Source organism: Geospiza fortis, unplaced genomic scaffold (assembly GCF_000277835.1).
Source record: "Geospiza fortis unplaced genomic scaffold, GeoFor_1.0 scaffold732, whole genome shotgun sequence".
NCBI lineage: Eukaryota > Metazoa > Chordata > Aves > Passeriformes > Thraupidae > Geospiza > Geospiza fortis.
This window is the reverse complement of record NW_005054477.1, coordinates 980919-1004039: the sequence shown is the minus strand read 5'-3', so window position 1 is coordinate 1004039 and position 23121 is coordinate 980919. Positions and strand designations below refer to the sequence as shown.

Below are 23121 nucleotides of genomic sequence, written 5' to 3'. Positions count from 1 at the left end.
GATGTGGACTTGTAGGTACTACAGCAGTGTGAAACATGAAGGCAGGTGTATGTATCAGATGTTTGACCCAGCTGATCTCCAGAAGATTTGTGCATTTTCCAAGGCATGCAAATTCAGTCATGTTGTTATCACATCAGAATTAGTCAGAGTGCAAAGCCAATATGGCAGAAAAAAAAAATCTAAAGAAATATTAAAAAAGGAAGGTATGACAGAAAGAAAGCATACCAAAGGGTGTTCTCAGAAAATAAAGACTTCTGCAATGGATGGCGTTACCACACATGCAAACCCAGACCATTTGGAGCACTAATCTCATCTGATTTGGCCCACTTAAACATTAGATGAAGGAAGCTAAAATAAATGCTTTAAATTTTCATTATAATCTTTTGCCTCCTAACCAAAGGAAGAGGACTGGCTGATCTGGAATGGCAGATTTGATTAGGAATCTATAGGATAGGATACCCGTAACTTTCTGAAATAGTAACTGGTTTGAAGCAGAAAAATAGAGTATTTCAAACACCAGAATACACCTATGCTTGAAGACCCTTTGTGGATAAGGATAAATGAACATTTGTGTCAACTTCAACACACAGAGTACATTACTTTTCACTGGATTTGTCTAGTCTTCTGTCCATTTGATTCCCTCCCAGTCATAGCCTGGTAACGTCAGAATAAATAATGCACAAAAGGCAAGACCAACATATAAGAGCCTAAAGTAATTACAAATGCCTTTACAGGACAAACTGTTAGGAATTCTTTATGAGAAATACACACCAAATCTTTGCCTTAACAGACAAACCATTATTCACATACTGCAGCAGTGGATAACACATTTCCTTAGAGCTGCAAGACTGTAAGACTGCTATCATAGGATGCAATAATGAACATTATGGAAAGCAAATTCATCTGAAAATTAAGTGGGGACAAAGCAAGGGTTTCTAGCTATAGACATGAAAGCACACTCTCTACCACAAGACTTGGACATATCCAGGCATTGTCATCATAGGAATGATTTATATTCATTCTAATGCACTGGTTTTTAAAGCCTTCTCTCTTGGAACACAATTTACAGTCCAATAATTTAGAGGACTCTCACATGCTAGAATGAAGATCAGCTGAAGTTTAATTTTAGCTTGCCTTGTGATCCCACCTGGAAATGCTCTAGATTTATCTGCATTTAAACAGCATTCCAAAGTAACAGTTTGAATATCAGTCCAAAAAAAAGGAGTTGTATTCAAGAATGTGGAAGGGTAAACAAAAAAACCTTTTTTCTGAATCCCCAGGATAATAGTTTAATTTCTAAGTTATAAATTAGCCTAAAAAAATGTAAGAATCTTAAGACATTAAGGAGCTATAAAGGACTCTCTAGTACAGAAACAAGTTATGAAAATCTTGGTTTTGGGTTTTTGTAACCTTTCAAATAAATACAGCAAAAGTGAAGTTCTAATACAGAACTATTGCATAGGAACAGCTGTGTTATCATTTGTAGGCAAGCTTAGAATAATCTATTTACAGGAAGTGCTTGATAAAATATGCTATATTTGTGAATGGAAGATCTTGGATTTGGATTCTTATTTCTGTCCTTGAGTATTAATTTCATCAAGCAACTGGACTAGAACATAGGAAAAAGATATTACTGTTAAAGATAAGCAATCAATAGAACAGAGTAATGAAGCTGTGATGTCTCTATCAACACTAAGAATTTTTGGTGCAAGTTAAAAAAGCCTTTTAGGAACAATATTGTGCCTTGAATCATTGGGATGACCTCTTGAAGCCCCCTTAACATAATTCCTACTGCTGAATAGTCTATGGGCATTTGAGTATTGAACATTATTTACTTTAGAACAGATCTATTTTGCTTACTTTTTTCCCTTGAAGCATGCACAAAATTCCAGATCCTAATCATAGTGCTAAAAAGACATCACCTGAATTTTCCAGGAAACTGACATTTAAAAGCTCTACTTGATAAGTCCTAGTTTCAGGTTCATGACAGAAGAGAAACCATTTAGGATTTAGCAATTCACCTTCTATCATATTAATGCCTCAACCTGACTTTTACTGATCCTAAATGAACATTAATCATGGAAAGTGACTCTATTTCTATTTTAAATTTCTCACTAGATGAAGCAGCCCTTTTTCAGACATGGCTCAGGTTCAGTTTATCCCAGTCCAGCACCTTCACCCTCACTCACTTTTGGTGGGGGGATCCTTCTGCTTGCTTTCATCTGTTGACAGTCTTCATTATTAACTGGTTATTTATACTAAATGTGCCAGGTAGTATTAAATCAGATTTCCTTCATAACCACATCTTATTAAAAGAGATAGGTTCCAGAATACTATAAATATATTTTTAATTATGAAATTAAACTATATAGATTTTTTAGATTTATGATGGAATTACTAGCATTCTGATTCTAAGCTCACACTCCCTGAGCTCATTGCAACTCTAAGAGGTCACCAAAAGAAGCTTTTGGAAAGTTCCAAGAAGCTTTATGTTAACAGAAATGTTTTTAAGAGCTAGGCCAAAAGTGATTAATAGTATTAAGCAAACAAATGAACTTTCCAGGTGATTATGGAAGTGTCACTTCAAAGGTGTGATATTTTGGTTTTCTGAATAAATACTTGTGCTTTTCAGATTTTTCGTTGTTTCATTTGTCTTGGTAATTTTTTAAAAATTTAAACAGATCCCATGGGAAAAGCAGAATTTTTAAAACTAAAACTTTTAAAAATAATTTTGTTTTAGAATTGTCTTGAGACATAATTTAAGGGCAAATAGCCTTTTAGTCAAAGTTCACACAGAACTCAGAACTGCAGAATCTGTAGACCAGCTCCTAGTTAAGCACAGTCTTCCTGGATTATTTACTTTTGTTTTGATGACACTTTACAGTGACAGTTCAGAAATAGGCTGATTTGTAACACTGTAAATCAATGTTGTTTATGATGTGGATCAAGAACACAGAACTTGTCCTTCTTTTCCTCTAGTTTTTTATCTCTGACTGTAAACTTTTTTCTTATTTAAATTCTTTCTGCTTCTTTTTAGGAAATCCAGCTGGATTATACTGGCAAATACCTCAGGAAGGCAGAACTAATTGCTCCAATTTTTACTGGAGAGCCAGGTGGGAAATTATAACATGGGGCCAATTGGGGATGGATAAAAAATACTTCTCAGAGTTTAGAGAGGAAGCTGATAAGACTTAGGTTTATAAGGCTACTGTTGTTTATCTTGACTCAGTTTTTAAAGTTTGGGTTTTAGGCATTAGTAGTAAGGCTATGCCTGGTTTAAGGGGACATGTATAAAATATAGATTTCTTTTTAAAAAACGAGAGAGGATAAGGACTACTGTGAGTGCATAGGCCTGACTTGTTGCTTAAGGATCCCTTGTGACAGAAAAGTATATCTGATCTTTTAAATTCTTAAAATCAGCATATGACAGGCTATCTGCAAGTGTTTTCAGTGCTTGTTTTCTATTCTCTTATGGCCTTTTTTTTGCTCTGTAATGTAGCAGCTGCTCATGTGAGCAATTACCTTGCTGGTATTTTCTGCTTTAAATTTTGTTGGCATTGATTAAAATTATGGTGTCGAGTAGTAGATGGCAGACCCTTGCTAGAAGGTAATGGCAGAAAGTAAGGTTCTGATTTTATATTAAAGACAGTTTAAACAAAGTCAGGTTGAATTTTAGCCTTTGTATGTATAGGGATAGTAGAGAACTTTGGCAATTTTTCTTCTTCTTTCAATTAGATATCTTCCTGGGAAAGGATCACATTTTAATCAGTAATATTTTATTGTGAAAAAAAAAACCAAAAACATTTTCTCCATGTAAATCAGAAGTGCAACAGGGTTATAAAAGCAGGCATTACAGACACTAAGGATGGGTTTTTAAAAATAGATTAACATGTTTATATTGCCCTTGAGCAAAGACAATGAGAATGTGCAGCAATTTCTTTTGCTATGTACATGACATGGACCCAAAACTAAAAAAACACAATTCAGCCACTGTTCAAGTGAGTGGTAATCTGACTGATGATAAAATGTTGGTAGCATTTCAGATTGTCTATATTTCTCTTTACATCCATGGATCAATGTCCATTAGAATCAAGTCATCCGTCTCATACTCAGTCAGTAAAAGATTCTGTTGATTCAAAAAAATACTTGCAATTCCAGACTTTTTCCAGGTTCTCATACATTTTGGTATATGTTAGGATTAAATGTGCAAAAATCCAGAATTATTTGAGTTGTGGGAAGGGACCAAACGTCAAAGATAGTATTTGACCTAAATAGATGATGTTTCCTGTGGTTTTGAGATACCAATCTAAAAAGGCCTTAAAAAGAATTGGTTTAAGCCTTGGTCCAGAAACATTGAACTATTCTTCACCATAGTGAAAGTCACTGCTTCTGACTTGCTGTTCTGTATACTATCTGTATACTGTTATTTATACTGCCAGGAGTCAGGAATCACGTTACAGAAAATAAAAATTTTCAGCTTAGTTCAATTTAATTAAATTTAAGAAAAATAAATATGTACTAGCTTATGATCTGTAGGTAAATTGAAGACTACTCCAGCATGTGAATTCACAGTTCCTCTGTCTATTCAGTCACTCCTGACATAAATATAGAAATGAGCAGTTGTATGCTATGTATATATTATTGTACTTGCAATTTTCCTTGGAAATAACAGTTCTCAGATTCTTGCTACCCAATACTGTACATGTGACATTCTCATGTTGCTTCAGTAGTTGAAACAGTCCAAAGAACGAAAAAGTGGAATTTTCCTGGCACAGAGTTGCTGACCTATCTGTTCAAAACTAAATACTGGATGAAGTGTGTGAAATGTGGGTGCCTGATGCTCCTAATCAAAGGTACAGAAGAAATCCCTGCTGAAGGACAGAAATGGTTTTACTTCTGTAGTTGTGAAACACCTGAGTGGACAGCAGCTCCTAGAAAACCACTCACACTGAGCAGGCATATCTGCAGTTTGTGTCTTGAGCCCTTCAAAAATCTTTGTCAACTCTTTCGTATCAAAGAGTCACAGAAAGGTTTGGGTTAGAATGGATCTTTAAAGATCATCTGCTTCCAACCCCACCCCATGACAGGGACATCTCCCACTAGACCAGGCTGCTCAAACCCCCAGTGTTCAACCTGTCCTTGAACGCTTCCAGGGTTAGGGCATCCATCACTTCTCTGGGAAACCTGATCCAGTGCCTCACAAATTCAATCTAAATCTACTCTCAGTTTAAAACCATAATCACTGTAGGCTCTGGTAAAAATTTTTTTCATTTTTTAAGTCCCCTTTATCTATTTCAAGGCCACAACGAGATCTCCTCAGAGTCTTCTTTTCTCCAGGCTGGACAACCCCAACCCTCTCAGCCTGTCTCCATAGGAAAGGTGCTCTGTCTCTGATTATTCTAAAGTAAGAAAGTTTCTCACTTGCAATAAACCTCCTATTTTTATCCTGGACAAAGCTGACACCAAAGTATAGATTTGTGCATATACAATAGCATTTGCAAATCTCAGTAACTGTATCAAAATTATCTGTCAATAACTTTCTTCATCTGCCTTTTTTCTCCTCTTATAACGTTCAGGTTGAAGGTCCAATATTAGAGCATTTTTCTCTGAACATCCTCATAAGGACTAATATTATACTTCTGATATTTCAGCCTTGGGATTTAAAAGAAATCAAAATGCTAGTTTTTTAAAATGTGGGATGCAGCAAGCCCTCAGACTGTTCTCAGTCATAGTACAATGAATCCTGAGGTTTAAAGAGTGTTACTTTAGCCTCATTTAATAGTAAGTAAAAATGAATTCTTTTCTCTGAGTTTTAATTACTCTGAAGAGTATGGCATTGGTTAGCTGTGCCTATTCTGTCAGCTTGTTTCATGCCTTGTTTTACTCAAGAGAACTAATCCACTTATCACTCCTGGGTGCTCCTCTTCAGGAGAAACAGTGTGAAACATTTTGCAAGACAATTTGCTCCAGGGTCTATTCTGTGCAGAAAGGATGGATGAAAATTTCACTAGGACTGTTCAGAAAGCTATAAAGGAGCATTTACAAGTCAAATTATTCCCAGTCAGAGGGTCATGCACTTTTCCAAAATCTTATTAGAATGACTTCCTAGCATATTTTAAAGTTTCTGTAGAATTTCAACAATTTTTTGTCATAAATAAAGATTAGATTGCCTAATTATTGAAATACAGTGATAAGAAATTAAACCATTCTGAATTTCTTAGTTTATCATTTTGGCTGATGAACCACAGAGCTCAAAACTTAGGAAAAAAAGGGTTTTTTTATCTTAGACTGCCCTGAATAGATGAAATTAAATCCACAGTGCTGTTAAAATACGATCACAGAATATCTTTGGGGCTTCTTGTTGTTGTGCTTGCTTTTTGTTGTTTTTATTTCCTTTAATCTCTAACTTAGGCAAATTACTAGCATGATAAAAAAAATTTAAAAAATGAAAACTCCTGCAAGAGTTCACCAAATGTTATACTAAATGAGAACATATCTCTACCATATAATTTTGTAGAAATTCAGTTAAGTATGTGTGCACCTTTAGATTTTGAAATAGTACAAATCTATTCCTTCCACTGTCCTGTGGGAATATATTTACTGGGCCTTTACTAAAACAATCTGAAAATCTCTGTTCAGGTTCAATCATCTGTAGAGGGAGACAGTTTCTCACTCAGAGTACTTTGTTTAATTACACTCAATGTATGAGGCTCAAAGGACGACTGGAAAGGTCATAAAGTGAACCTTTGAGATATGACTGAACAGTGAAGAGAAGACTTTGGTATTCAGGACATGGACTGGAGGGTAATAAAAAAAACAAAAAGAAAAAAGAAAGGTAGAAAAACCCCACTGTCTTGGAAGATTTGGGTGAGGTGCTACACTGCTCCTGTAGAAAGATTACAATTTTCTGACTGAAAATCCTCACAACAATGAGACCAGCCACAGAGGATTGCAGAAGCACTGTGAGTACTCATTCACTCAAATAAACCCTGACATACTCCTAAAAGAGTCTTTTCTTGAGATTAACTCCAATGTTTGAGGATTGAGGAATGATGTTTTGCATGCATACAGAATCTTCAAAAGGAGAAGATACAACATTTCCATGACAATGCTATTTTTATCTATATATCTCTCCTCTACTAGAAATAATGGCATCTCAGGATTACCTAGCAAATTCACACTTTAAAAATGTATGGAAATAATTTTCCCCATATATTTTTTAAATGGATAAATGGTTGGTAGGTGGGAAGTACCATCTGGAGCCTATTGGCTAAGCAACCTCATAGGACAGAGAGACCAGTCAGGATCTACAACTGAATCAAGATATTAATCATATGTTTTTAATTGTTAGTTTCAATCTTTACATTGATGAAATTGGGTTTTTTATAATGTCTGTAATACTCTAACCATGCCATAAGAAACCTTGGAACAAGGTATATTGCACTTTCTGAAACAAATACAGAAGTTGGCTTGCATAACTTAATGGAGACCACAATATGTATAATAAGATTTACTGAAGATTAAGAAGATGAAGTATTTCATCTGCTCAGGGCAGAATGCCCAGAGTAAGATAGCATGCAACAATGCGTATCATAAAAATAACTAGTACAGTGTCCAAGAACAAAACCCTGGTTTTTTTAATATTATTAACTAGTACAAAAATACAGAATATGAGAAGATAATATATTCAGAGAAACAAAGATTATCATAGACAGAATCAAAGTTGTTTATATTGACCATTTAGTTATGTCAGCAAAGTAAATAGCACTGTTTTCCAGTATTTACTTAAAACTATCCTGATATATATTAATAGCACAAAAATTATTCCCAAGAAGACATTAACACAAGTGGGCAAACAATTACAAAATGAGTATTTTTTTCCCCTGGAGATTCCACTTATGTAAATGCCTAAATTCTGTTGTCATATCCCCATGAGCTGAATTCAAGCCCTGTTGCTACAGTTTTGTTTCAAGCACCCAGAAGCCAATTCTCATTGTCATTTTAGGATCTCACCTTTCTTTGCCTGCAGCTATTGGTCTTAAAGATCCTCTGAGTCCCCTGCCAGATTTGTCAGACCTGTGTGAATGACTTGGATGACTAAAACATTTCACATAACAGTAGAACTGCGTGTTCAATCGACTAAATTTATTCTTCACCATTTTAAAGAGCCTAACCCAAGGCTACTTTTTACAGAAGTTATACCCTAAGAACGTCTGAAAATGTAAAAAAAAAGAGTGCCAGTATTAAAAAGTTTTAAATGCAACTCTAAGTCATTATTTGCAAATAAGAATACAAATGCCAGCTATGGGAGATCTCTAGAGTTAATGAAAAGTGGGAATGAATATTTGCTTCCACGTAACTCCAGAGCTCATATGGTCCACAACACAGGCGAGTGAACTACAGAAAATGCATGGTTTTAAGTTTTTCATTCTCTTTTATTCATCTATAAAAAGTATGCCACAATAAATCTGTAATACTGAAGTAATTCTCAGTTAATCTTGAGTTCCTCTAAATTTTGAACTACTTTCCCAAAAGATAATTACATTTACATGCTGAAACTCAAATGCTCTTGAACTGTTTTCCAGCTTTTAGTTTAATTTATCCTTTACACTGACCTTTCCCCTCTTAGTCAGCTAGAAATCAGACACTGAAATCCAGACTGGCTGCACCAGCCTCTCTCAATGGCAAAAAACACTCAATAAGAACCAGTCATTTTATCAGGCGAGGAGTTGTAACACTTAGAGCTCCCAAGGTAGCAGAGGTGAATTGCATTGTAAGAGAAAATTAGGGAATTGCAGCTCTTGAGTCATTTGCAAATTTTGAAGACAAGAAGAAACATAACTTTGGAAAGGTAATTCCAGACCAAATGTTACATACACATCTTTCAGAATGCTTCAAAAGGTGTTTTGGGTATTGTTTGTTTTATTATTACTTGTATTTGTTTGCATTTGGGGTTAATTAATAACGCCAATAAGAAATTAAAATATTTTGTATTTGTAGGCTCTGAAATTTAGGATTCAAGACATAACCTAAGGGGCAACTTATGATGAACAATATAATAAAAAGATATTTTTTACAATTATAAATCTGTATAAATCTCATAATGATAAAATAAAAATGAAAAATTCCCAACATCCTATTTTCATCCCACCATTTCTCTTTTAGAAAACAGATTTTTTTAAATGCTTAAATATACTATTTAAAAATTCAATTTTGATAGGAAGATTATCAAAGTATTTAATATTTGATATTCGATAAAGCAAATTATTAAGTATTATTTAATGAGTACTATGCATGGAATTTTTAGCAAAACGCATATACATGAATAAAAATTCTTTTTTGTAAAATAGAACTTTACAGATATACCTGTAAATTCTAATTTGATTTCTTCAGCTCTGTGAAACATTAGATTGCTTTTACCTCAAATATGGAAACAGCAATTATTTCCTCATGTATAGAGATTCTAGAAACCTGAAAAATGTTGATTTTTTTAAATGACTAAGCTTAAGGTCCATTTATCAATTATAAATATAAATTTTGATTAATGAATTAATTGATACTCAAAGCTTCATTGAAATGCATCTAAATGAAAAAGGTCTTATTTTAATAATCAAATGAAGATCATGATAATTAAGTTTTATATTTGAGGTCAATATAAACATACACTTGAAAGAATATACCTCATATGTAAAGGGAAATGTAATTTTCATAATGTGTCCTTCATTACAAAATATTCTCCATTTTCATGTGGTTTTCCATTATTACACATAAAAAAGATAATCACATTCTCTATGAAATTTTGAAAGTCATTCTGTCAGGTTCTTTCCAGCTCCAATATTACAGTGTCTTTTTCTTTCTCAGCACCACATTAATACCAAAACAAAATCACTCAGGATTTCCCAATCCTATAAATGTTTCATTATAGTTCATCTGCATTAAGTGCAGCAGTCAAGCCTGCTCAGCTAATATTTTTATTTTAAATTAATGATTTATGTAAACACTAATATTGATAATTGATTTATGAAGTAAATATTCTGATATGTTATAAAAATAGAGCCTGACAGGCATTAGACATATTCTTCGAATCCACTGAGTATTGAGTCAGCTCCATACTTTGTGTGTTTTATTTGAAAAGCAATGAACATCAGAAGACAGATATTATTATATATTATTCATTGTAATCTAACTATTTAATTACTTTAAATATACAGGTAGAACCCCATTCTCATTTAAATTGAAGAATCATTACACTGGCATTCTGTGTAAAGGGCCCCTAGAGAAAATGAAGGTCAGAATTTTAATCTACAATACAAAGAGAGCACAGACTAATTTTTCATAGCGTGACAAGTCAAAGACATCGGCACATCCTTCCTAAAAAGATGGGGTACCACTGTGGAGCTGTTTGTATTTCTTTTTACCTTCTGAATCAGTCACTCCTACTCCCGACTGCTTTACTGGTTCTTGTCCATTCTGGCTCATCTTCCCTCTGTGAAAAGATACAGTTGTTGTTGTCAATAAAACTATATAAAGGTAAGAGCTAAAACAATGACACATCCAAGCCAATGAGGCTTGGTTCTTTCAAGAATATTATATTTTTTCTCTTTTGAAGGCAGCTGCAATTACATCTGGCTAAGCCTGTACATTCTTAGAGAAAGGGTCCATCAGGTGCTGTCTGCTACCTGCCCCACATCAGTCTGGGGCTGCATATCTTCTCTCCTCACTTTATCTTGTTATAGTCAAAAGTGAAATATATAATAGGCAGTCATAAAAATTGATATTTGGTCTATCATACCCTTATTTCAAAGGTAAGGCATGCTTGTGGTTGCCATCTTTTTAAATTATTGCTTTACTTTATAGTTTAGATTTAGCATAAGAAACAACTCTGAAACTTAACATTAATCTTAAAAAAAGTGGAATAAATCATGCCCTAGAGTTCACTACTTTCCTGCATTTTATGTAGAAAGAACCTGCATTAGAATATTTATGTCTATTTTTACCCCATGAAAGTTAGGGAAAATATAAGCTATCTTTAAATATACTTGTTGCAAGCTCAAAGGCATGATTAAAATCACTCTCAAACATTTTTGCTTCTTGTTTTCTTTTTGCCTTAAGACTCTGACTGCTGTGATAGAGACTATAAGGCATTATCTTCAGTTGCATGTGATTCCTTGGGGGTTAAGGGGTCAGCATTGTTCTTTTTTACTTGTGAGTAGAAAAGTGTCTACCTGTGAGAAGAAAACTTCATGTCTGAAGTTGTCGAAATTCACAGGGAACTAAAAAATTAGTATAAAATCACAATTTTTCAAGTGATTTTCTATTCAGTTTTAACTGAAAGCTATTATTTCCTTCTTCTGTAGATAATACTTCATAAATCCTTACAAATATGATACAAGAATTATTTATCCCAAGGGTTATATTCATTATACATCATTAAATTTGTTTTCACCTTTGCATTCAAAATGAATTTTATTTTACAGCCAATGTACTGCTATAAAGGGTTACACAACACAAAGGCATAGAGAACCTGGTCTTTATCAGAGATAAGAACATGAGTAGCTTTCAAGAATATTACAAATGGATAATAGGAGTATTAAAAAAAAAACAAATTAGAAAGACTTTACAAGATATGTTCAGATTTATGTAACTGTATATAATCATTAATTTCCCTTGATAGTTATAGCTACTTAATATTGGCAAGTATTCTAATTAGTTACCTCATCAAACAATTCCCATGGTGTCACTATTTATTTTATTTTGCTTCAAGACTAATTGTTGCTATGGTTAAAAGCACTTGGACTAAAACAAAGAGTTTAAAACTCAGCATATCTAACAATTTCTATTGATAGACCAGAAACTTAGTCTAAGCAGAGAGCTTATAATCAAAAAAGAATATAAATGCCAAGATACTTAAAAATATTTAGCCTTCTTAATACTTCACATCCAAATTGTAAGCTGTGTTCTTATGGATTTGCTGAATTAGTGTACAAGGTCAGAGTCCCTGAAGTCATTATCAAGCCAGTGTGAGTGCAAATGATGAGTAGAATTTCAATTATATAAATACTCAGATAAATAAGAATTTTTATACAGAATTCGAAATTGAAACAGTTATCTATTTTAAACATTCTCTCCATCATGAACGATCTGATGGTAAACAGTTATTTTGTCATTCATTTTCCTTACACTGCTATGTAAAAGCCCTGAGGAACTAACAGGAAAAATGAAGCAGGTCCTGTCTGTATAAATTTCCTGTGTAATTTTAAATACTCTGTAAGCATATAAATAACTTAGTTTAAAATGCCATAATAAAAAAAAAATAGTGTGGCCTTACAAAAAATGAGACATGGATATATTTTATTTAATTAAGTATAATTCATGAGAACAAATTTCTATATGAGAAAATCTGAAGCTGTGGAGACCCTCCTGCTTTTCAGTAGAAGTGGGGCTGATTTCAGGTTTAAGAGACCAGTGAGTCTGCTAGCCAAAGAGCAAGTAACTGTAGGTACTGTCACATTGCTAGTCAATACACAGTAAGTGATGTTATTTGGACTCATATTTGGCATGTGTGAACAGAAAATTTCTATTGAGAGCTCCATCTTGTGTTATTGTGCACAATGATTTTGTGTAACTTTGCTTTTCTCACTAGGAATGACAGCCCAATATTTTTCTTTTTCTTCTGATGTTGTCAAAGACATTTTTTTCCCCTTATAGCCTAAAACAACATGAGTGAAAAATCCAACCCAAAATCAAACATTTGGCACCCTACAATCTAAGCTCACATAATCCTCCTAGATTCTGAAGGTGAGATTGAAGTTTTAGATTGATCTCTGTTTTCCCTTTAGTTACTAACAAGATGTAGACAAATACCATTGAGCTTTATTTATTAAAATGATAAATATTCAGAAATATCACAGTTCTAGAGAATTTTCACTTCATTCAAGTTTTTCTAGGAAGCTTATATCTTTTGTGACTAATAGTTCACAACTTCAAGGGAAAAGCAAAAAATTTTTGTTCCAGATAAAATATTGAACTATTGCAGACCATGAATGAACAATGACCACCAACTAATATTTTGAGAACAGTCAATCTGTATTTTATTTTAGGCCAGAATCACGAAGTGGATCAGAAGTTACTTTGTCCTATTAGGGAATATAAATGAAATTGATAAATGATGGTGCATGCTGACAGAGGAGGTGAAAAAATCCAAGTAAAACTTTCCTCTGTGGAGTACTTAACTGGGTAAAAAATTTGGAAAATTAAATCATTTTATAGGATCATTACACTGATAGTAGCTTGATAATTCCTACAGGGACTCTGTACCAAAAAGGTTTTTCCAGCCAAGAACTGAGAAATTCTTTTGAAACTCCTAAAAACTTGGGAAAAGCTGGGCTGCATCCAGAATATGAATTCCCCTTGCACTAGTAGCATCTCTTTACAGAGGGAGGAAAATCTGAAAACTTAAACCAAACTTTCTCAATCCTACAATAGTTGTACTTTTAAAACATAAGCTAAACCCATTTCTACACACTTTCATCGAAGGCTGAGACCAGTGCATCTCCTACATGACAGGAATAAATTTACAAGGTTGAGACAGAGGTTTGATTGGGTATTAAAAATTCAATGCTCAACGAAGCAGAATAAAAGTGTGAACTGTGGGGAACCCCCCCTTTAGCTGCTATTCTACTGCATAACTCAAGTCTGCAGAGGAAACTGCTTGAGAAGACGACTGGCACACTGAAAGTGCTGTAAATTGTGCATGGAGGATACAATATAGGAATGGAAAAACCTTACATTCTTGGGATGGGAAATAGATTATTCTCTCCCGTGGCACTGCTGCTGCCTTCACTATCCATGCTGTATCCACTGCCAAAGCTACTGGCTGATGAGCCAGTGGAGACAGAACTTTCTGCAGGTCGGTGATTAGTAGACCTTGCTGTACAGGGCAGGAACATTTGGTTACTAAAAACTTGTAAGACATCAGTACCACTGACATTAAGAAAAAAAAAAAGTAATTTATCAAAATCACATGCTGCAAACATTTTCACTTTTATATTTTAAATTCAAATATTGCTTTATCATATTTTGCAGATGAAGTTTGTTTTCATAGAGAATAAGGTGCTCTAAACCAAATAGTATACCACCATTTTTTTTTCTCCAGTCATGTTAATAGTTCAAATCAACAGCCTGAAGGGAAAAGCAAGACTGGGATAGAATGGTCAGCACTACTTTTCTGATTGAAGTGGCAGAAAACCAGTTATTCATCTGAAACATTTCATACGATAATCTTGTAAAAATGAAAGCCACAGTGGGCCTTCCTCATATTCCTTATGAAATGTTCTTTGCATTAGGTGATTTTGAGGAGAAGAGCTTGCAAAGATGTGTAAGCACACAACCTATTGTCACAGAGAATATCCCCACCCCTCTTCAGACATTACACAGTTATGCATTATATTTCTCAACTGCTCCTACCCATCTGGATCTCTCTTACTACATGCATAGAATTTTAATTAACATAATTTGATGGGAGATGCCTTCATCTAATTTAATACCATTTGGTGTTAGAATACCATATGTTAGTTTTACTTCAGATTGCCTTATTTTGTGTTTTGGACATTACTGCACTACATGAACAAATCATCCAGTATTTTGCATTTTGCAAGTTGAGAAATACAAAGGAAAAAGGACACAGTGACATTACACATAGTAATTAATACAGGAACAATAGAGTAGCTATTCTCATATTGAATAACACAATTGTCTGGGAATATTAATACAGATTTGGGTTGTTTGTTTTTTTCCTAAATGTCCTCTAATACATCTGCTATTTTCATGTTTCATCTATTTCAACCTACTGAGCATATATACTGAAGATACAAAATAATTTGCAACGTTATTTTTCTATGAAGACTTAATGAGGTTTTATGTTATTTTGCTGAACTGTGAAACTCCTATGTAAGTAGTTAAAAGAGATTCTTCTTTAAAAATAAATTAGACAAGTATCTAACTGGAATTTTAATAAGAGCCAGAGCCCCAACAGTTTCTTGCTTTAAACTGGCAATCAATATTTTTTATGTCTAACTAACTGACTGATATTTTTGATGAAGAACGCCGCATGCTGCCTGATGTGGGACCAGGAAGCTGAGTGTTAGCCCTCAAACATAATGCAAAAGCAGGTGAGTAATTTGAACTAGAAGCAATAAATGAAGCAATTCTCATGTCATCAATCCTTGGGCAATCCCAAGGAATTGGATAAGGAATCCATATTCTCCATGGTGATTCTTCACTGGTAAACCAAGCTGTCACATAGCTTTTTTTATCATTTCAACTCTATTAATCTCCTTTGCTCCACTCTTGCCCACAGCAAGAAGTGGAATCTGTCAGTCTACGTTGTTTTCAGATAAAATTATTCTTTAGCTCTATTCCATGACTTTATACATTGATCACAAGCTGCCTTCTTGGATGTAAATACAAAGGAATAAATTGTAAATCATAGTGTTATTAGCAGATACTCTCAATATCTCACCTGGAGGAAAGGCACCCATGTTTTTCCAGAGAAAGTGGCTGTGTGCAGTGGTTGCTCTATCACTTTCAGCTGGTGGTGCTGTGAGTGAATTCCTATACCTGTGGTGCTGAGAAGTGCTGGGCAAGAGTGATGTTTCAGAGAGGAGAGGTCAAACTCTCTGTTATATTATTGCCAGTTGCCCTGTATTTAGCATCCTGAATTGTGGCTCTCTCATGCCTGTCCCAAACTGATTCATCACCTCAGTTCTCTTTGTGTTTGCACGGCCTGTATGTCTCCCATTGTTTTCTGTTTGGAATTCTGAGGGTTCCTTTAGGTTAGGTTGTTTTGTTGGCTTTTTTTTTTGTGCCATGGCATGACAAATCCCTCACAGGTGAGTACAAATGGGAGATCAACACATCTGCAAAACCCATGGAAGCCAAAAGAATATTGTGCCAGCACAGAAAAGATTCTTCAGTTCTTCCCTTAGGCATGAATTTACTTAGTGTAGCATATATCTCCACCATAACATATGTGGCCAGAAAGGATCTTTCCTATCTAGGATTTTTTTTTTACTGACTTTGCTGTAAAAACTAGTATTTCTTGTATCTTTACTCGTGGATTTCTAAAACCAGTAAGAACCTAGAATTTAGTTCAATCCAGAAAAGCTTGAATGAAGCCTTTAGAAATGGGTTAGAAGTTTTGCTTCATCTATTTATAATCAACGCATAGCTGTTTCTTTTGAAACAGCTGTACCCTGATTACACATTCAGTATGCTGTATTTTTAGTTTTTCGACTGTTTTCACCAATTCATATCATTTTCCATATCGATGGGTTTTTTTCCATAAGGTCACTTCACTTGGTGAATGGTTATAATGGATCCAAGTTTAGATTCATGACTGGATTTTGAAAATTCTAAAGTTTAATGTTATTCATTTTGGTTTTTTTCCCTGTCTGTTCTATGAAAGTAATGAATCACAGTGTCAGTTTGTGACAAGAAATGAAATCCACAAATAGATTTACAGCTGGTTTTGTGACAAATTCAGAATCTGGATACAGAGATCATCTCATAACTTGTGAGACACCCACATTTTCCACATGTCGGGATTTTTACAGATACATCTAGACCTCTAAGTTTCTGCTGGTTATGTACAAAACTTTGGAGTTTTGATGATGTGACAATGCTTGCTGCCATGCAATATTTTCCCTGAGAGTTAGTATAACTATGGTTATAGTTCTACTCTATGTGGATAGAACTAGTTCCATGCTCTTATATTCAAGAAACTAGTATGCACACTCATTTACAGTCTTGCCCTTTCTCTTTGAATGCATGCAAATATTGTCTTAGAAACTTTAGCAAGAAAGTCAGATTTCACTCTGTTGCTCCTCTAGTCTTACCAGTCTATGTAAGGTCTGTGAAGTCCTGAAAGTGTAAGAACAATTTCCACCTTGCTTGGTCAATTGGGTTCATATGCACATAAAGGATAGGCAACTATTGCATTATATTTAGTTTTAATTTTACTTTTAATTATGGTATTAGGGGAGGTTAATTCTGAGTTACAGAGCTTCTGCTTACATCTGCCTATGCTAGAAAATTCTTCAGTCCATGGATTTTGACAGCTAAGTTCTGGCAGGAGGTGTGTTGTTCTATAGGATTGGAACAGTTTCATATAGATTCACTTGGGTCCAAAGATTAGATATTGTCATCTGGTATCACACAGGTGCCTGGAGCTGCAAGGTGCAGTTTTGCTTTACAGAAATCTACAATGTTTATCTGAATAGGAATTCATTTGAAGGCACTTTTCATCATTTGAATATTAAGTACCCAGAGTGTGTAAGAACCATGTTTCATTGCTTCCTTGCCCTTTGTTTTCGCAAATTATTCCCTCACTCTTAAGTGATGCACCCACCCCCCAAACAACCCCAAACCCAACCAACCCAATAAACAATGTTTAGAAACTCTTAGAAAACTTAAAAAAACTTTTAAAATACTTTTCAAAGGCGAGCTCTTGCTGCCAATTATATATGATTCTTAAAACCTTACATTTTTAGAGAAAAGACTCTTCAGGCCTCAGCAGATGAAAGAGACAAAACTTAACTGAAAGTCATTATGCACCTTCATTTGGCCTCTCTCTGGGAGAAAGGAGATATCCCTTCACCCCCTCCAGCCCTATTTCTGTAAACTCTTTACACACTTTATCAGGTGCTTGGCAGTTTCTAAGGATTGCAATATCATTATATCTGGGCTGCCCAGCCATTTAACTATGAAGAATAGAAATATGAAATGAAAGTTTAACACCCTAATATGAGCTGCTTTCTCCAAAATAGGTCACAGATTTTCCTATTATAAAAAGCTATTGTTGTGGTTTGATTTAATTTTCATCTGTTAATCCTATTTTAGCTGGTAGTTCCCTCGATGAGATGAAATGTTCTCTACTTGGAACGGGTGTTAATGGGTACATATGTCACATTTAGTAGTTTGAAATGTGGTGTTAATGCTGCCTCTGAGTGATTCTGTTAAACTGCCTGTTTTACAGGCTCTGGCATGAGTGAAATTTCAGGCCAATCATTCTAGTGAATAATATATAAATGAGTTGGAAAAGATCTCAACTGCTTACAGTAATTATTTCAGGTTCCAAGAAAGTGGATGATAATTTTATACCTGGTGTAGGACCAGAGTTTTCAAAAAAAATTATAATGGTTAGATAGATACCTTTTGTACTCTGCATGGTTTACAGGAAGAAGAAAAAAATTCAACAGAATGACATTTGGACATGACAAATTCAACCCTTATGCCTTTTTGGAAAAGAATTGCTGATTCAATAAAATGGAGGTTGGCGCTGACCCCACCTTTCCACTCCATCTTTTTACTTCTACTTTTTAAAATTATTAGTAGTATGGCAAAAATATATATTTGCTTATGCTTTGGTTGATGGACCCAGTTAGGAAAAAGACCTTTAGAATCAAGAAAAACGTGTAAGTCATGCCTTAGTATGAAGAAAATATAGTATTAAAATCAGTAAGAGAGGAGAGCTTGGAAGGCATATGATTTCACTTAATCTTTCAGAAAAGTCTGTTTTCAATAGACAACAGAGAAGATGCTTTGTTAAGACTTATATAGGGAAGGTAGATCATTTACACAAGACCTGTAACCAGGAGCTACTATATCAGTCAGCAGAAAAATGGAAACAATCCAGCACTGTCAGCCACTCCAGCCATTCTTCTACAGTGAATGGATGTTTTTTTAAGACTTATATTTTAAAAAGTTGACTTTACAGTTCTGTGGTTCATATGGAGGAAAGAACAGGCTCAACCAGCACTATCTCCTGGTGAATAAACTGTAGATGTTCCCCTTTTCCAGTTTCTGTCTAGAAACAGAATTACACTGTCAAAACACATTGGGAATGATGGTTCTGTTTGTGAACCAAACAGGAGGAGGGAAAAACGCATTCAAGTGTGGATTCAGGATTAAGTTTCCCCAGTTGGCCTCTAATCACTTGAAAGAAATTTCTTTTAACTGTCCATCTTCTGAGAAAATCGGGGTGACAAAAAAGGCGAAATCATCACTGAGTCTTCTCAAAGAGATGCAAGCCCATGGGAGAAGGTGAAAGCACCCATATGCTGTGTGTAACTTTCTGATGACCAACAGACTGGGCATCTCATGAAGTATCTTTTGGCAGAAGCTTGGCTGTCCTTCACTCTCAGTAACCTTGTGTTTCAAGACCTCCAACCTGGAAGTGCCCCAAATGCCAGTTTTCCTGTTTTTATGAAGTGTTTGCTAGCATTAAAAGCAAGAGCTGCTCCAGCTTGCTCAGTTAGGGTAAAACTGTTGTTGGAACTGCTTGTTGCATCTTCTGTGAACTGGCAACAGATTGGGAATACATTAACAACTGGTGATCAAACACATCTACCTCAGGTCAGCCAAGATAGTTTATTTTCCTAATGGTCCCTCATACTGAATAGGACTTTAAGCCATTGTGTCACCCATCTCAGCCACTGCTGTATATTAGACATGGATTTGACAGCATACTGAGCAGGGATACTTTGTGAAGGTTCAAGACAGCCCTTTACAGAGAAATTTACCATTTGAGATGAGTAAAAGAAGAACAACACATTTCTTGAACTGTACTGAAGTAATTTCTTTACCCAGAAAAGCAATTTAGATGAAATAACTTTCCATGCACTCTGTAGGGTTAGTCTACCCTAAAGAATGTTGAAAAAATACTTTTGAAATAAGAGTTATCAAATGAAGAAGCTGAGCAATTCTCTGAAATTACATGTCGGTTTAAAATGATGAAAGAGTAAATAGGAGGAATAACCAAAGCAAAATGGGCCAGCTATTAGATTGGAACCAGGTTGAAAAGACACTCTCTGCTATCTGCAGAATGGGGACAAACTGTTCCTGTTTTGATAATGATTCTTGGAAATGGGTTATTCGGAGCAATATGAAGGCCCATTTAACTTGGAAATTAAGAAACTAGTGACATGAGTCACTAAACAGCTTTGGGCTATAAATTATTTAAGTGTGAAGGAAATATCCTAAAATAATGTAGGAAATTAAAACATCGTGTGGCCTATTAAATGTGTGAAAATGGATACAGACCAAAAGGGATCCCAAATTAGCAGGTATTTGAAACCACAATCATATACAATTCAGAAGATTTATGTAACCTAGGAATCAATTTCCTTTCATTCCATTGTTGCTAAAGCCAGCAAATAGAACTTAGTGATAAGGAAAATTCATATAGATTTTAATTTCTTGCAGCTAAGTGGCTAGAAATTACACAGTGCTGGCTCAGACTTGTATCATGGGTTGTACAGCGATGACAATGTCTTGATGCAAGCATCACATTACATTTCTGTGTAGCTTTAACCTATTATGTTGACACTTAAATGAACTTGTGTCAAAGTTGTTGGTTCAGGACACTTATAAGCAGGTATGCTGACTTTTGAACTAAAGTGTTTTAAACTGTCATTCTTTGAGATGTTTAAATTAACAGGTTTAATTTGGTACCATTTTGAAAACGCTGATGTAGAGTCTTGAAACTGGAGGTATTCTAGCTAACAATATCATCTCTGAGAGTAGATCTGCCCCAGCCAGTAAAATCCCTTGACATACAACTGTTTGGAAAAGCTGTTGTGTCAGGATGCAAAATGCATAATGTAAAAGATGAAATCTTCTCTATGAAATCCTGTGGGGCTCCATTTTCTCCCTTCCTCCTCACCCCCACCTCCCCCACCCCACCATTTTCAGTGACAAAAAATATAATACCAGGTACACGTGTCAGAGGATGTTTTAAGGAAATGTTGTGATTTTAAATTGCTAGAGGTTTAATCTTGGAAAAAGCTTTCCATTATTGAAATTTAGACAGAAATTATAGAAGGATTATAATGCTGGCAGTACCTTAAATTAACAGGGATGCTTGGATCTTTAACTGAAACATATGGCAATTTCTCTAGATGTTGAACATTTGCTAACTAGTTAAGGTGAGTATAGCAGTGTTTTTGTTGTGGCAGGTTGCTTCCTTTTTTGGTTGGGTTAATGTGAGCTAAATAGAAGAGAAGTTGCGTATGGCAGCAATCAACAAAAGATACACAAGCAATAGTATATTGATTTGTAGCTTCTTTTTCATGAGTGTCTGTTGGAAAGAATAAAAAATGTATAGTGGTACAATGATGTTGAGACTTAAATTCACTTACTGAACTACTTATGATTTAAATATTAATTTACTGTTCCTCAAAGATGCTAGGAAGGTTCAAAATAAATTTCTAGAAATTCTCTTATTTGGTCATAAAGCAATGGGTTTTTGTTCACCCTTGGATATTCTAATGTAATAAAGGAATCAATTTTTCATTGTACAATCATTGTCCTTTAGGGGAAAAGCTGGGATCTTTTTATCTGAAAAGAAGGACAAACCAATCAAATTTCTACTATGGTGAGGCAGAGGTAGTGCACCTTTCTGCTTAACACAGATGCTGAAGTTTTTTTTTCAGTTCCTTGTCTTTCTTATTCATTTCACTGAAAGGTATTAAAAACTAAAGCATGTTATTCAGTCCTTTAAATCTATAAGCTGGGTTTGAAAAGACTTTTTTTTGTATAAAATCAGTAAAAATTATATTCCAAATACACCTACTCTTTTATATGCATGTATCCAGAGAACTAGTGGTGTTCTGAATAATCATCCAACTTTTCAAGTATCTGAAGAACTCTAAAATAATTTATTTAAAACATAACTGACATAACAAGAAAATTCCATATAATAAGAAGATCCTTTTGTAGGATAAATTACTGACTGAAAAGGTGTTGGACTGATTCACACTGTTTCTAAAACTGACTCGTCTGGTGGGTAACTCTTAATACACAAATTTATGTTGAAGGGAATGTGCTTAATTTTAAGTGAATGTGTAATTGGAAATTATTCATATATTGCACAAAACCTAAATCAAATTAACTCCAGCCGTCCTCTGACTTGGATCCCTTGCAACTTCTGGCTTCAAAGAGTTGGCTCTGAAATGTTATTGTTCCTCTCTGAGGGATGTGATTGGAAATTGTAGCATGCAGTTGGTTTCTTTGTAGATCACACTCTTATCTCTCATGGGCAATGACAAAATTATACTTCAGGGTTTATTTTTAATTAACTGCTGTAGCTGACTGTTGGATTTTACGAAGGTTCTCAGCAAAAACTAGTGTTTTTTGTTGCATCTTCACCTTAATTTTAAAGCAGATTGATTTAAATACATTTTTTTACTCTGTAAAAGGAATACAGAAACAATTCAGTTCAACAAAAAACTGATGAAAGACCTTTGTTTTCACAAAATATGCTATTTATGCTATAGGTGCTGATCTTGTTTGATTTCCTTGTTACTTGTCAACAGACACACAATTGATAACTGACAAAATAGACCCGATAGAAAGAGTCCTAGGAATCAGAACTAGAGAAGAATTTCTCTGAGACATTGTCAGAATGACTGAGGATCCTTGTCTTGCTTGGTTTGTTGTTTTTTCCTGAGCCAGTTCAATTCAAGAGAAAAAATGTAGCTATTGAGAGGCAAGATGAAAGGAGGACACTCCTTCTCAGGGTTATCTTAGGCATAGAAGGACTTTACAGCACAGAATAATTTCCATCACCTTTGTGTACTTAGGCTGAAAAAACCCAAACAATTCTTCTAAAAAGTGCTGTTGTTTAATAAATGCACAGAGAAATAGCTGTGGTAAAAAAAATAATAATAATAATGTTGTGTATTATCTGTAATGGCTTCCTTAGTAAAGGGCTTTGAGACATAGTAACAAAAAATTACTAACTGGCCAAGATGGCTGTTCAGTCATTAAAACCAGTTCCTAATGCGTCCTTTTGCAGCTACCAATAAAGTAGGGTGGGTATAATAATGGAGGTGAGTACCACAAACATGCATCATCCCTTTAGGAATGGACTGGGAAACTGATAATGCCCTGATTTTCATAGTTCACAATGAAGGTGAAATCTCTCCTTTCTTTATCATCTCTACGTCCCACAAAGAAGTCCCTAAGTTGGAAGCTGTTTTGAGTATCTTTAGTGCTTTTTCCAGTAGAGGTTATAGACTCATCTCATTTTACTTTCATACTGCACAAAACCGCAGTGAAATC

General features: G+C 34.7%; 1 protein-coding gene across 1 annotated transcript in view; it reads right to left on the bottom strand.

The window, feature by feature from the left end:
- The window catches only part of PCLO (piccolo presynaptic cytomatrix protein), a 347313-nt gene that overhangs the window by 34936 nt on the left and 289256 nt on the right, over positions 1–23121 (bottom strand). Inside the window, exons 24-25 of the mRNA XM_031063010.1 lie at positions 13789–13930; positions 10419–10486 (exon numbers count right to left, since the gene is read on the bottom strand). Coding sequence (XP_030918870.1) covers positions 10419–10486; positions 13789–13930 — 210 coding nt within the window. The remainder of the gene's footprint in view (positions 1–10418; positions 10487–13788; positions 13931–23121) is intronic.